This window comes from Mytilus galloprovincialis, chromosome 1, assembly GCF_965363235.1.
Source record: "Mytilus galloprovincialis chromosome 1, xbMytGall1.hap1.1, whole genome shotgun sequence".
In the NCBI taxonomy this organism is placed as follows: Eukaryota; Metazoa; Mollusca; class Bivalvia; order Mytilida; family Mytilidae; genus Mytilus; species Mytilus galloprovincialis.
The window spans coordinates 92,268,408-92,282,064 of NC_134838.1; the positions used below are offsets into that span (position 1 = coordinate 92,268,408).

Genomic DNA, 13,657 nt, shown 5'->3' on the forward strand with positions numbered 1-13,657 from the left:
AAACAATTTGGGTAAAACGTTTGCTTACACTCACATTGCCAAGTATAAGAAGCTAGATACATATAACCAAAGTTGCTAAACTTGTTTTGCATGTGGTATGTTCAAGGTATATAATACAATAATGTTTTTGTGTTTTCTAATCAAACAATAACAGATTCCAAATCAAATATCTAAACTAAGAAATGCTGTATGATTTCACTGTATATTGTGCATAATTTAACTAGTAGTATATAGATTATACTGTACAATCTGCAATATACGACATTTAACCGTACGACGTTTAAGGAGCACTTGAACAAATAAATTAGATTTCAATATATATCTTAAACACTTTATTGGAACATTAAATTTTTCTTCTTAACAATAATGTGTTTACAGTCATCGCAAGCAAAACGATTTATCGCCAATATAAGCCTTTTGACAAATATTTACAAACCAGCATATGATTTGCTTCGTGACAGAGGTTTGCTTAGCAACAACCTGTTAAATTCTTCTCATGATTAGAGAACGACCACTCAATAGTCCTTTCAGCAACTTGAAAATTGTCTTTGGAAAACAGTGTTCATATAGAATTAGATTTTGCTTTGAAGAAGAGATACGATTGAAGTGGTCTCTGTCAAGAAAAAAATGTCAAAATGCAAATCCAACTTAAAATGACACTTCAAACTTCTGGAGGCAGACAGTCCGTTTTAAAGTATTCATTTAAAAACTGATTATAATAAATTGAGTGTGAAGATTTGCGGGATGGTAAACACAAGTTAACGTACGCGTGTTTGTTTCCTTTTAAACTTTTATAAAGTTCAGCCTTAAATTACCTCTTCCACACACAAAGTGTCATTTTAAACTTTTATATAAAGTTCAGCCTTAAATTACCCCTTCCACACACAAAGTGTCATTTACATTGCTACAGGCAGCAAATATGCTCAAGTTTGAATAAGTTCAGCCTTAAATTACCCCTTCCAGACACAAAGTGTCATTTAAATTGCCACAGGAAGCAAATGTGCCCAAGTTGGATAGTAAACATTGTATATTCTTGTACATAGTAGACTAGACAAGGAATGGTCATACTTGTATGACATTTGTGGAAAATAATCAAAAATATGTGCCTGTGCCACGGTTTGGGGTCCGTGTCAGTTCAAAAGTTTTGACATTTGTTTTAGTTAGTCCACCATTTGACATAGGGAAATATTCAGATTATATATACCTACCTTGATGTTTCCATTTTTTCGAGGATTCCGAAATGAGTTATTGTCGCGAAATGAAGAGGACATATTATAGTTCCTCTGCTCTCAAGACAATATTCCAAAATAATTCTTCCAAAATAAATAGCCCTACGCTAAAACCATCTTACAAGTTTCATCATATCTAATATACAAATGAGTGGCGTATCTTATGTACAAATAAAATTAATGGCTATATTTATTGATATCATCTAACGTTCAAATTTCTTCAATGTTTCAAAACAATGACAAGTTTAAATCATCTAAGTTTGGTATTTAATACAGAACAATACAGAGCGTGTTACATGTCAATATAATGTACGTGTCATTGTTACCATTGACATATATTATCATCTACCAGCTACCATCTATGTTTGTTTCAGTATAAAATTACCAATTTAGGAACAAATATAGGACTTGAGTTTTCTATTGTGTAAATAAGTTAAATCTATTTGCTGTGAAAACACAGTTGTTATGGCTGCAATGGTAACTGTTTCTAGAAATGATATTCTATACGCCGAAAGAAATAGAATATATAAATATCAGAAGATTATGGTTCAACGAAAGACTGCAAGACAATATGATAGAAAATATACACAAATATAATATCTTTAAAGTCCAGGACAAAAAAAATCTCTAAAACCCAAATCAGGGTACTTAATTCATTGTAATGCTATTTGAATTGCTTCCGTTTTCAGATTCTACACGACTGATTGGAATATAGAAATAACAATTTTCTATCTTTTTCCCAGCATCAGTAAAACCCTGACGATGAGCATTTGTTTGATAGCGCGGGGTCCTTATGTGATCTGTTGAAGTGCAAAATGTATGTCCGTATCTAACGCTACATCATTTGACAGAACCATCCTGGATGAGTCATTTAACAGAACCTACGTTGATTGTTCTCGTTCTGAATATGCAGGAAGTATTCGTCACTAGGCATTTGGCAAAAATCTTAGGATTCAACTCTTTCATGCAAAATTGACCATAGCGGATTAATTTCTTGTTTAAATTAGAAAAAGATATAAAATAACCAAAAATCAACTAATATATGCTTAAAAAGTAGTATATTGTGTAAATCTAAATGTACAGTGGGTACTCATAGGAACACCAGGTTCCATGGTTTAAACATTCTGCATGCTTTCAAATATATAGGAAATTTGAATTTTGTTCACAAATCTTTGCAAACCGTAAAGCTTTTTCATCTGGTGACAACGGTTCTATGCTATCTAACATTCAATATCAGTTTACAGAAATTGTTTATACTCCTTTTTTGGGCTTAACATTATAACTTTTTATTGCTTTATTTAATACTTTACATATGCAAGTTATAATAATTCTACAGCCTTGTAATAGTCATATTTAATATAAAGTATTTGTTCGATTTAAAACTGCTACAAAAATACTTCAAACATGACAATGGGGTGTCTTCTTTAACATGACCTGTATGTTTAAACATAGAAACCTTATCAGACTTTCGTGCATCCCATGTCTTTTCAATAGGATGATAAAGATTATAGACAATGAATAAAATAAAAATAAACGACAATGACAAAGCTATACTATGTATAGATTTATGCATTATTTTATGAAACATGCCGAGACACATTTTTACTCATGAAAGGGGTAAATTAACTGGATAAATGTGTGTAAGAATTTGATATTAAAAGTGTAGGACCTTGCTTAAACAGGTGATAAAACTGACAAAACTATGAAAAGTTAAGTACACTAGCTTACAACACAAAAAGAAGGGCAATTTCAGGTCAATTTAAGTTACACATGTCTATAAGATATGAAATGTTTGGAACTGTTATTAAACATGAAATGTTTCGAAAAGTAAAACTTCACCGCAAAAAGAGAACATCATTGTTTTGACGTTGTAACTGACTAAATAAATAAACAAAACATCAAAAAGTCCAACAAGAATAGAGCATAACATAAACAGTAACAGTTGACATAGGCTATGAATACATTACATACTTTTGGCCTTTTTGGTTGAGTTGTGATAGAAGTTGGTCTGGTAATCTTCTTCTGAACTTGGTTTTCCGAAGGCCATACCCATGCCATCTTCAATATTTATCTCTAATAATCCAGATACGAGATTTACACAGAGCCCAATCACACGAAGAACAATTTTTTATCCAGATATTTGTAAACAAAGGTCTCTTCTTCCGATCACAGATTTTGAAAAGAGAATGTCGTATCACCTAAATCTTATGTTTTCACAATGCTCCTTTAAATACCAAGGGTAACCGCGTCTGCTTGTAAATGTAGATCAGTAAAAACTTGGTAAAGTAAACACTCACTGACAGTTTGTAAAATAGAAAATGTTTGGACCTTAGACAAATGAATGTCAGCGGGATGCCGCAGAAATCGTTGTGTTTGCCTTTGACTTATTAAAGGATTAAATGTTTGATTGATTTGGATATCATTGGCAAACAATCTTCAACATCGAACAGTTCCTTTTGAGACCAATACACACACATTTAATATGTAATGATATTCTTTATCGTATCTATTGGTGAATCGGTCCATGTTTCTAGTATAGCCGGATGGTGTTTATTTGTAGTTAAACGATCATTATTATATTTGAATGCGAAGGTTTAATTCATTCTGCTCAATCGTGTTGATATTTTTTTGTATTTGAATAAAAGACCCGGATCAATTTCATGTAATTCTGTTTTAAACTTATTGTTCGTAACCTTTCAGTCAAATAAAAAAAAAAAAAAATGATTTAGTGATCAATGTCTCTATGTATGTGTACAAGTAGGGTTATACAGGGGTATTTTCATAAATATACCTGCCATAAACTAATAAAACTAAGCAAGCTATATAACTTAAAGTACTTCAGTCGATGGTTTTGTCTGCCGTTTGAACGACTGTATTACAAAAGTTAAAATCTATCGTTAAAAAAACCCATCAAATAGATATTGAAAAAATGTACATTTCATTACAAGAGTCTTAATAATATAAAGTCAATTTTGTAACAAACCAAAGTGTTGTTGCCATTATTTGAATAGATACAAAACTATATCAATGTTACACGATGCAAATGATCTACATGAACTATTTCAATCGAAACATTGGATATCAAATTAACCCTTGGAAACATTAATAGAATTATTAAAAAATAAATTGATAAAATTCGATTGACTTGACTTGTGTTTGTTTTCATATCTATGTGAAACTAAAACAAACTGCTACGAAGCATTAATAATGTTTACGTTACAAACACGGTGAAAGTAAAGCAGTATAGTTCAATTGTTTCTATTATTCCAGTCCTTTGTTGATCTCCCCCTATAGTTACCTTATTATGAACGTGAAGAGGACAGCAGTTAGCGGTTTAAATTATGAGTTTTGTGATTTTGACATGAAAATGACTTTTAACTGATAACCTCTAATTGTCTTCATGTCATCCACGAGTTTCAATGCACAGTGTATATTTAAAGACCCTTATTAAAATTCATACATAAAACGTTTCACTTCTATATAATTTCTGAAACTATAAACGCATGTAAATCTAAGATAATGAAATGAGTAATTGCACCAAATGTGTCATATTTTCTGGTGTCTTAAACAACAGTTGACCCTAAAAACAGAGGATATACATACCCCTTCCCCTCTCTCCCCCCAATTTTTTGTTTTATATTGTTGAATCATCCATGTCTAGATTGCTAAACTATTTAAATCATTATAAAGGAAAACGAATTTCAAAATCAAACCTAAAAAATTACACCTGCAATCCTATGTTGGTTCTTACACCAAAAGTTTATCTATACTCATAACGTATATTATTTTAGCTAGATACACACCCAATTCAAAACTGCCCCAACCGCTGGAGTGTGAAATGTATTCAAGGCCATACGATATGTCAATTGTATACATATTTACAACGTGCACCGCATATACTAGACTTGATATAACTCCAATGATACTGAATGCTCGAGTATATTGATTGACCTTGGAGAAACAATTCCTTTTCTTTTATTTCTTTCTCACAAATATATATGTTTACCTAAATCTGCCATAATACTGAATGCCCCAGTTTACTGATCGCCCTTGGAAAAAGTTTCAGACAAACTTAACAAGTCCCTTCGTCTGCAGATGTCAATATTACATTTTGTACTAGAACACACCCGCGAAATCGCGGGCATTCAGAGCGTAGTTTAAAGTATGTAAAGTGTTGTTGGAAGAATTTTGTAAAATACAGAATGACTGGAGAATTTCAGCAAAAGTATCATAAGTCATAGGTTATTGGGGACAGGAAAATGTTTTTTACCCTCCACCTTTATTTCCAAAGTTCCCAATTTTTGGTTTTCTATCAATTTCAATATGAACATACATTTAGTATGTTATGAACATTTATTTAAGTAAGGAGCCTGTAATTCAGTGGTTGTCGTTCGTTTATGTGTTACATATTTGTTTTTCGTTCATTTTTTGTACATAAATAAGGCCGCTAGTTTTCTCGTTTGCATTGTTTTACATTGTCATTTCGGGCCTTTTGAAGCTGAGTATGCGGTATGGGCTTTGCTCTTTGTTGAAGGCCGTACGGTGACCTACAGTTGTGTCATTTTGGTCTCTTGTGGAGAGTTGTCTTAACACGGCAATCATACCACATCTTCTTTTTTTTTATGTAATCAATGAATTTTGTAAAAGATTTAATGACTGGAGAATTTCAGAAAAAGTATCAAAAGTTCACATGAATAATTTTAGCGCTTATCTGTATATTATGAACATTCATTACTATATAAATAAAGCGTATTTACTTTCAATTCTAAGTTTACTAATCGATCCATGGTGATCATTGATATACTATACAGACCCTCTCTATTTAATAAACTCTGTGACCGCCGTGGATAGTAAACTTGAAAATGATAGCAGATAAAATTCTGAAAATACACTTTATTCGTAGTATATGTATGTTCAAAGTATACAGAAAAACGCAAACCGGAAGTCTAATCTGACTTAAAATTTCGTACAATGACGGGACAATATCCGGATGCCTTTTTTCTCGTTTTTCTCCTAAAATAACTCAATCTGAATAATCATATGAATGGATGACAAATGCGACTATGCACTGTACCTATAGGATACAGAGGCGTGTTGATTAATTTATTCTGGAAAGAAGAGAAGCGACACCAAAAATGAGGTCTTCTCGTTTAATAGTATAGATGGCTATTTCTAAGTTACAGTTGCTTTAGTAGAACTGTTGGAGGAGTACAATTGAAGAAAAAACCCAGAAAATTAGGAAGGGATATGTAGCAAGTATGCGCATGTATATATACCAGAATTTAACCTCGTTTACTGTGCCTCGGATACCCACCGAGGGCTGTATAGCCAGTCAAGGTCGTTTAACACTTCCATCATCATCAAACACCCGTGTGATAGGTTGGTGCATAGTTAATTCATTTTTAAAAGCCCTTACCATAACTCGTGATGAGAAGATAAGTAAACTGTCGACACATTATTTCTGACCTTTTCAAACTTGCTTACGTTTATTATTGGTAGGCATTACCCTCATTGATGCTTTTGAACAAAGCTGGGATATTTGGTAAATGTTCGCAGCATATCATCGACATAAAAAGAGGATCACAAGATTCCTGGTGCATATCATATCGATAGTCTCTAGCTGTACGTGATTCCATTTTTTACAATCAAAAGTTTGAAATCTTAAAGACTTTTGTGTATAGATCTGATTATCCGAGAAAGAAAACTGTCTTGTGTTTGTGTGTTCATTGATAAGTTTAACTAATCCGAGGCAATATGTTTATGATAATTTGATCATGTTAAATCATACCTGATCTGCAGATAGTATTGTGTATTTTATTTTTTGGATTTGATAACATTTTTTATATAGTACAGTATAAAGAACTCTTGTGTTTTTATTCCTTCGACTCTAGCTCTCCCACTGCAGCTTGTTCATACGAAGGGGAATAACTCTATTTGATTTAAAAGTTTCATTACTTGAACGTCGTAGCTTGGAGATTAAATCGCACTAATGAACTCGCCAAGAAAATATGTACATCTAATATAGAGAAAACGAGTTATTCTTATACAAGAAATACTTTTCAGCTATGTCGAAGATACTACATCTAAACGGTGACTAGGCTTTAAAACTGGTGTCTCCCTGGTTTTTTTTCGACGGGCAGCAACACCCTTCAACAGTGAGAGTACACTGAATGTTTAAGTTCGCATCCACGTCCATTCATAATTGGGACTGTCGAATGGCAAAATTTCTGTATTTAATCTAGCATAACATTGTTTTACAGTGGCATTCCAACTATCCGAAACATACCTAACGTATAAGTTGTTCGTGTATAGTCCTGAATATGCAAGTGCACGTTTAGAAAGAACCAACAAATAATAAATCAAACGAATATACTAATTGTTTATAGCATATAAGCAAAAATTATAGTATCATAAAACAAATTAAAACAGAACCAAAAATAATTTTTTTTGAAGAACATTGATTAACATATTCTTTATTAATGTTTATATCGGTTTATATGACCGTCTGCAGTTTTCGGGGCTCTTCTCTATGGATAATTAGATGGCGTCTAGACTCAAATTTACACAAACATCTGATACATATCATCGAGTCCATGCATTGTTTATTGTTTAATTATTATTTTTTTATAGTAAATTCGATAAACGTTTTATTATTTTATAAGTCAAATTATAGAATTTGAGTCAAATCGGTCATGAAAATTTGACAGCTAATGCCCCTTTAAGTAGATCCCAGTTTTTCTTTGTGCAGGAATTAGAAGAAGTTAAGATTATGACAACTAGTGAATACATCTCCCGTGCATTTGTTATTTCTTCAGAAGTCTACCGAATGCAAAGAATATGACATATCCGTCCTAGTTATTGGTCTGAAAATGTCTAAAACGGTGTGATATAATCATTCAACTGTCATTTCCTTTCTTACAACATGTACAAGCCTTGAACTAGCCATATCACTCTTGATGAAATGTACTTTTTCAGACATGAAAAAGAATAAATCGACATAAATTATATCTAGGTTTCAATATGCACAAATTGAGTATCTCCGACATAACCTACTTATGCTTTGAGATGTAGAATCGACAAATAAGTAAATTCCGAGTACATAATGCACAAACCCTTCATCAATTAAACATTGTAAATCAGGTCGAATTTATCTTCCTTCATACCTTTTAACACTTTTAAACAAAATAATACTCTTTTATTTTGAAACCATTTAATTTTATTTGATTTGATAAATATTGTTTATACTTATTAAATATCTGCTCAAACTTTATGAAATATTTTGTTTGGGTTTAGTACATAATGGCCTCCAGCAAACCAAATTATAACGAAAGGGATTTTGTCTCACAACACAATGGTATGAAACATGAATGCAAAAGCTATTACTTGTATTCAGAGCTCCAAAATGAACCTTTGAAGAAAAACAATCAACAGTTAAATATCCGGTCATATATTTCATCACACAAAGCAAAATAATTATAAATATACTGTGCTAGAAAGTCATCAATCGGTTTAAAGAAATTTAAAGTATATTAATTTAAACTAGTATTAAAGTTTTGATTTGCAGATAACCTTTAAAGCGGTCTGTGTATAACTATACTATTGTGGTATATGTGTTTTATATAAAGTACATTACATATCTGGTTTTACATTTATTTTAGGTATATTGAAATATTAAAAAAGCTAAATTGTTTTCAAAATAAACATTGAATTTTCATAAATATGACCAAAATTGAACATGGAATAAACAACAACGACAGAAACATAAAACACACTTAAAGAAGAAAAAACCTAAAGAAATTCAATGTATCAATATCATTTTACACTTTTAATAATCCTGGAATTATGCATGGGGTGTTTAATTTTAAGATTGGAGAGTCCGCTCGTCAGTCCTTACCGAACTGTTCAACAATCACTTCAGGAATTTTTCGATAATTTTCTACGTAAAATGCGGTCATCTTATTTTTACATATTTTAGTTAGATAATATCTTATAAGCATTTATCCAAATGCAATCGACCTGAATCAGGCGACTTCTGATCCCAATCTAGGAACAGGATTTCTAACAATATATATATGTTCCTGTCACAACCGACCAACCCATCTTATAATCTTAAGCATTATGTTTTCCAAAAGTCCGCAAATATTTAAGTTCATTTTGGCTTCTCTTGTATCAAATAATCTTTAAAAAGTGCACTTTAATATTGTGATAGGGTAACAGTGACAAATTCATTCTGGTTTATTTACACATGTGACTTAAGTCGAACCTTATAGTCTTCGTTGTCAAGGAAATTCCTAATGTTTCTAAGTGAAATAAGTGTCGACTTTGCTGGAAGCAATAATGATTTATTCATTTCATAGAAGTAGTTATCTTTACTATTTTGTTGATAACTATGGTAATATATGGAGATATTTTCCATAGAACCCCTCTGTAATGCTAGTATCCTGTATTTTATGTTTTATAATCACATTCTAACACTACGAAGACCTTTTGAGTTGTGAATATCTATAGAACGCCCATAAATAGATAAGCCGACAGAACGCTACACGGTAATTATACATCTCTGATATCAACAAAAATATTTCGAATATGTTCTTGATCCAAAATTAATCAACTGGCACAATGTTGGGTATGTCATGTGTATATGATTGATTTGTGTTTGCTTAACGTCCAGTGACAAATATTCCATACATATTCACATCGAGAGCACATCAACAAGCAATTCGATTAGTAAGTTCTGGTACGAGGGTTGACCAGCATCGAAGGCGGGAATTTGGTCTGTCATTGGTAAAAAGAGAATGTTGAATATGCTGAGAAATTGTGTCTATAGTCAGAACACTAACGGTCACATGCATGCACAAAACAATTTATAAAAACTAATATTATATACAGCAAAAAACGACAACCGCTGGATTACATGCTTCTGACTTGGGACAGGAACATGAAGAATGTGGTGGGGTTAAAAAGATCTAACAATGCCAAATCACTCTTTTCAGAGTGGGCTTAACTCATCAGATAGATATACAAAAGCAACAAACAAAAACTCTAAGGACACAAAATACTGATATGATAGTACTCAAGCCTATAATGACTTTTGGCATCTAAGACTTAAATATAAATCAGTACACATCCAAAGGGTTTACTGATAAGACGTCATAAACAATGATCAACAATCAGCGAAAACCATGCTTGATCTTGTGCAATGCCAAAATATAGGCCTCACTTGAGCCTACAATCTGTTATGTACGCATATCCAACAAGTTGATAAATTGGAAGGAAGAGAACGATAAGCGACAAACGTCATAGAAAAATGTTTCATTGTTCATTATTTGGTTAAACGGACAGTCACAATGACAATTGAAGAATGCATTTTTATTGTATGTTTCAATTAATTTTACAATTATTTTTTGTATTGTTGACGTATACAGACAGGTGATCTAAACCATATAATTTTGTACTTCAATAAAAATGTTTTTACTGAATTCATAAAAGATGAGTAGAAAGATAGAGATGTATTAAAAATTCTTTCAATAACTTATGTATATACATTCTCTTTAAATATCGGTATACAGTAACGGTCTTTTGATAAGTTCAGCTGTACTGAAAATAATATTACAAACTGTTTGAGAAATAAAATTGTCGATATTTCGATTTATAATAAAAGGACACAGACCATCCTATATGAAAGATTTTTAGGTATTAACAGAGTGACCTATTTTCACTAAGCGAAATTCCAAAGGATATGGACAACCTATCCAAAGCTGGGTGCCTGAGGTTATGGTTATTATAAATAGTCAAAGAGTAAAAATTGGACTTCTATCTGAAGATTTGATGTTAAAAAAAATATCCGTTGTTTGTTTGATTGAATCAGCTTAAGTGTATTTCATATTTTAAACTATTTACACTATAAACTTCTTTTAATATCTAGTTTAAAATAAGGAGTTGAGGTATGATTGCCAATGCGACAACTATCCAGCAGAGTGCAAATACAGCGGATTGAAGCACCAACAGGTTACCATTCGACAATCATCGATGAGCAAAACTATAACTTATAGTCAGCTATAAAACGCCCCGAGAAGACAAAATGTGAAACAATTCAAACAAAGAATTGATTTATAACAAAAAATAACAAACGAAAAGTAATAAGTCAGACATCAACCGACGAAAGTCATTCAGATTTAAACAGTTATCAGCACCCAATTTCAGTTCTGATATTTTTCAGATAATCTTTTATTTTCTTTTGAATAATAAATTTTATGCGTCAAAATTCCTAATGTTTCTAAGTGAAATAAGTGTCGACTTTGCTGGAAGCAATAATGATTTATTCATTTCATAGAAGTAGTTATCTATACTATTTTGTTGATAACTATGGTAATATATGGAGATATTTTCTACAGAACCCCTGTAATGCTAGTATCCTGTATTTTATGTTTTATAATCACATTCTAACACTACGAAGACCTTTTGAGTTGTGAATATCTATAGAACGCCCATAAATAGATAAGCCGACAGAACGCTACACGGTAACACATCTCTGATATCAGCAATAACATTTCGAATATATTCTTGATCCTCAATTAAATCAACTGACAAAATGTTGGGCATGTCATGTGTATATGATTGATTAGTGTTTGCTTAACGTCCAGTGACAAATATTCCATACATATTCACATCGAGAGCACTTCAACAAGCAATTCGATTAGTAAGTTCTGGTAAGAGGGTTGACCAGCATTGAAGGCGGGAATTTGGTCTGTCACTGGGAAAAAGAGAATGTTGAATATGCTGAGAAATTGTGTCTATAGTCAGAACACTAACGGTCACATGCATGCACAAAACAATTTATAAAAACTAATATTATATACATCAACAAACGACAACTACTGCATTACATGCTTCTAACATGAAGAATGTGGTGGGGTTAAACATATCTAAAAATGCCAAATCACTCCTTTCACAGTGGGCTTAACTCATCAGATAGATACACAAAAGCAACAAACAAAAACTCTAAGGACACAAAATACAGATATGATAGTACTCAAGCCTATAATGACTTTTGGCATCTAAGACTTAAATATAAATCAGTACACATCCAAAGGGTTTACTGATAAGACGTCATAAACAATGATCAACAATCTGCGAAAACCATGCTTGATCTTGTGCAATGCCAAAATATAGGCCTCACTTGAGCCTACAGTCTGTTATGTACGCATATCCAACAAGTTGATAAATTGGAAGGAAGAGAACGATAAGCAACAAACGTCATAGAAAAATGTTTCATTGTTCATTATTTGGTTAAACGGACAGTCACAATGACAATTGAAGAAGGCATTTTTATTGTATGTTTCAATTAAATTTACAATTATTCTTTGTATTGTTGACGTATACAGACAGGTGACCTAAACCATATAATTTTGTACTTCAATAAAAATGTTTTTACTGAATTCATGAAAGATGAGTAGAAAGATAGAGATGTATTAAAAATTCTTTCAATAACGTATGTATATACATTCTCTTTAAACATAGGTATGTAACGGTCTTTTGATAAGTTCAGCTGTACTGAAAATAATATAACAAACTGTTTGAGAAATAAAATTGTCGATATTTCGATTTGAAGGACACAGACCATCCTATATGAAAGATTTTTTAGGTATTAACAGAGTGACCTATTTTCACTAAGCGAAATTCAAAAGGATATGGACAACCTATCCAAAGCTGGGTTCTTGGGGTTATGGTGATTATAAATAGTCAAAGAGCAAAAATTGGACTTCTATCTGAAGATTTGTTGTTAAAAAAAAATATCCGACGTTTGATTGATTGAATCAGCTTATAGTTGTGTATTTCATATTTTAAACTATTTACACTATAAACCTCTTTTAATATCTAGTTTAAAATAAGGAGTTGAACTATCCAGCAGATTGTAAATAAAGCGGATTGAAGCACTAACAGGTTACCTTTCGACAATCATCGATGAGCAAAACTATAACGTATAGTCAGCTATAAAACTATAACGTATAGTCAGCTATAAGACTATAACGTATAGTCAGCTATAAAACTATAACTTATAGTCAGCTATAAAACGCCCCGAGAAGACAAAATGTGAAACAATTCAAACAAAGAATTTAATTATAACAAAACATAACAAACGAAAAGTAATAAGTCAGACATCAACCGACGAAAGTCATTCAGATTTAAACAGTTATCAGCACCCAATTTAAGTTCTGATATTTTTCAGATAATCTTTTATTTTCTTTTGAACAATAAATTTTATGCGACAAAATGACGTCATATGGCGATAACAACATTGCTTATGTGTGACCAGAGTGTCTCGAAAGTTCTCGATTCTTTATTCTTCTTTTTAAAAGTCGTATTTAGATAAGGTCTGCTTTGTTTGTTTTCATTGCACAAATAGTTTATAAGGAAATAACGATTTC

At 31.8% G+C, this 13,657-nt stretch overlaps 1 protein-coding gene across 36 annotated transcripts in view; it reads right to left on the reverse strand.

Annotated features, from left to right (window-relative positions):
* Positions 1 to 13,657, reverse strand: part of LOC143044681 (uncharacterized) — a 78,227-nt gene that overhangs the window by 27,991 nt on the left and 36,579 nt on the right. The window contains exon 1 of one of the 36 annotated variants that reach the window (XM_076216973.1): positions 3,201 to 3,768. The exons of 34 other annotated variants lie outside the window; for them this stretch is intronic. In XM_076216973.1, coding sequence (XP_076073088.1) covers positions 3,201 to 3,287 — 87 coding nt within the window. In that variant the 5' untranslated portion in view covers positions 3,288 to 3,768. Of the gene's footprint in view, positions 1 to 1,208; positions 1,338 to 3,200; positions 3,769 to 13,657 lie in introns of those variants that run through there. One more of the 36 variants, XM_076217006.1, reaches the window with a different exon arrangement.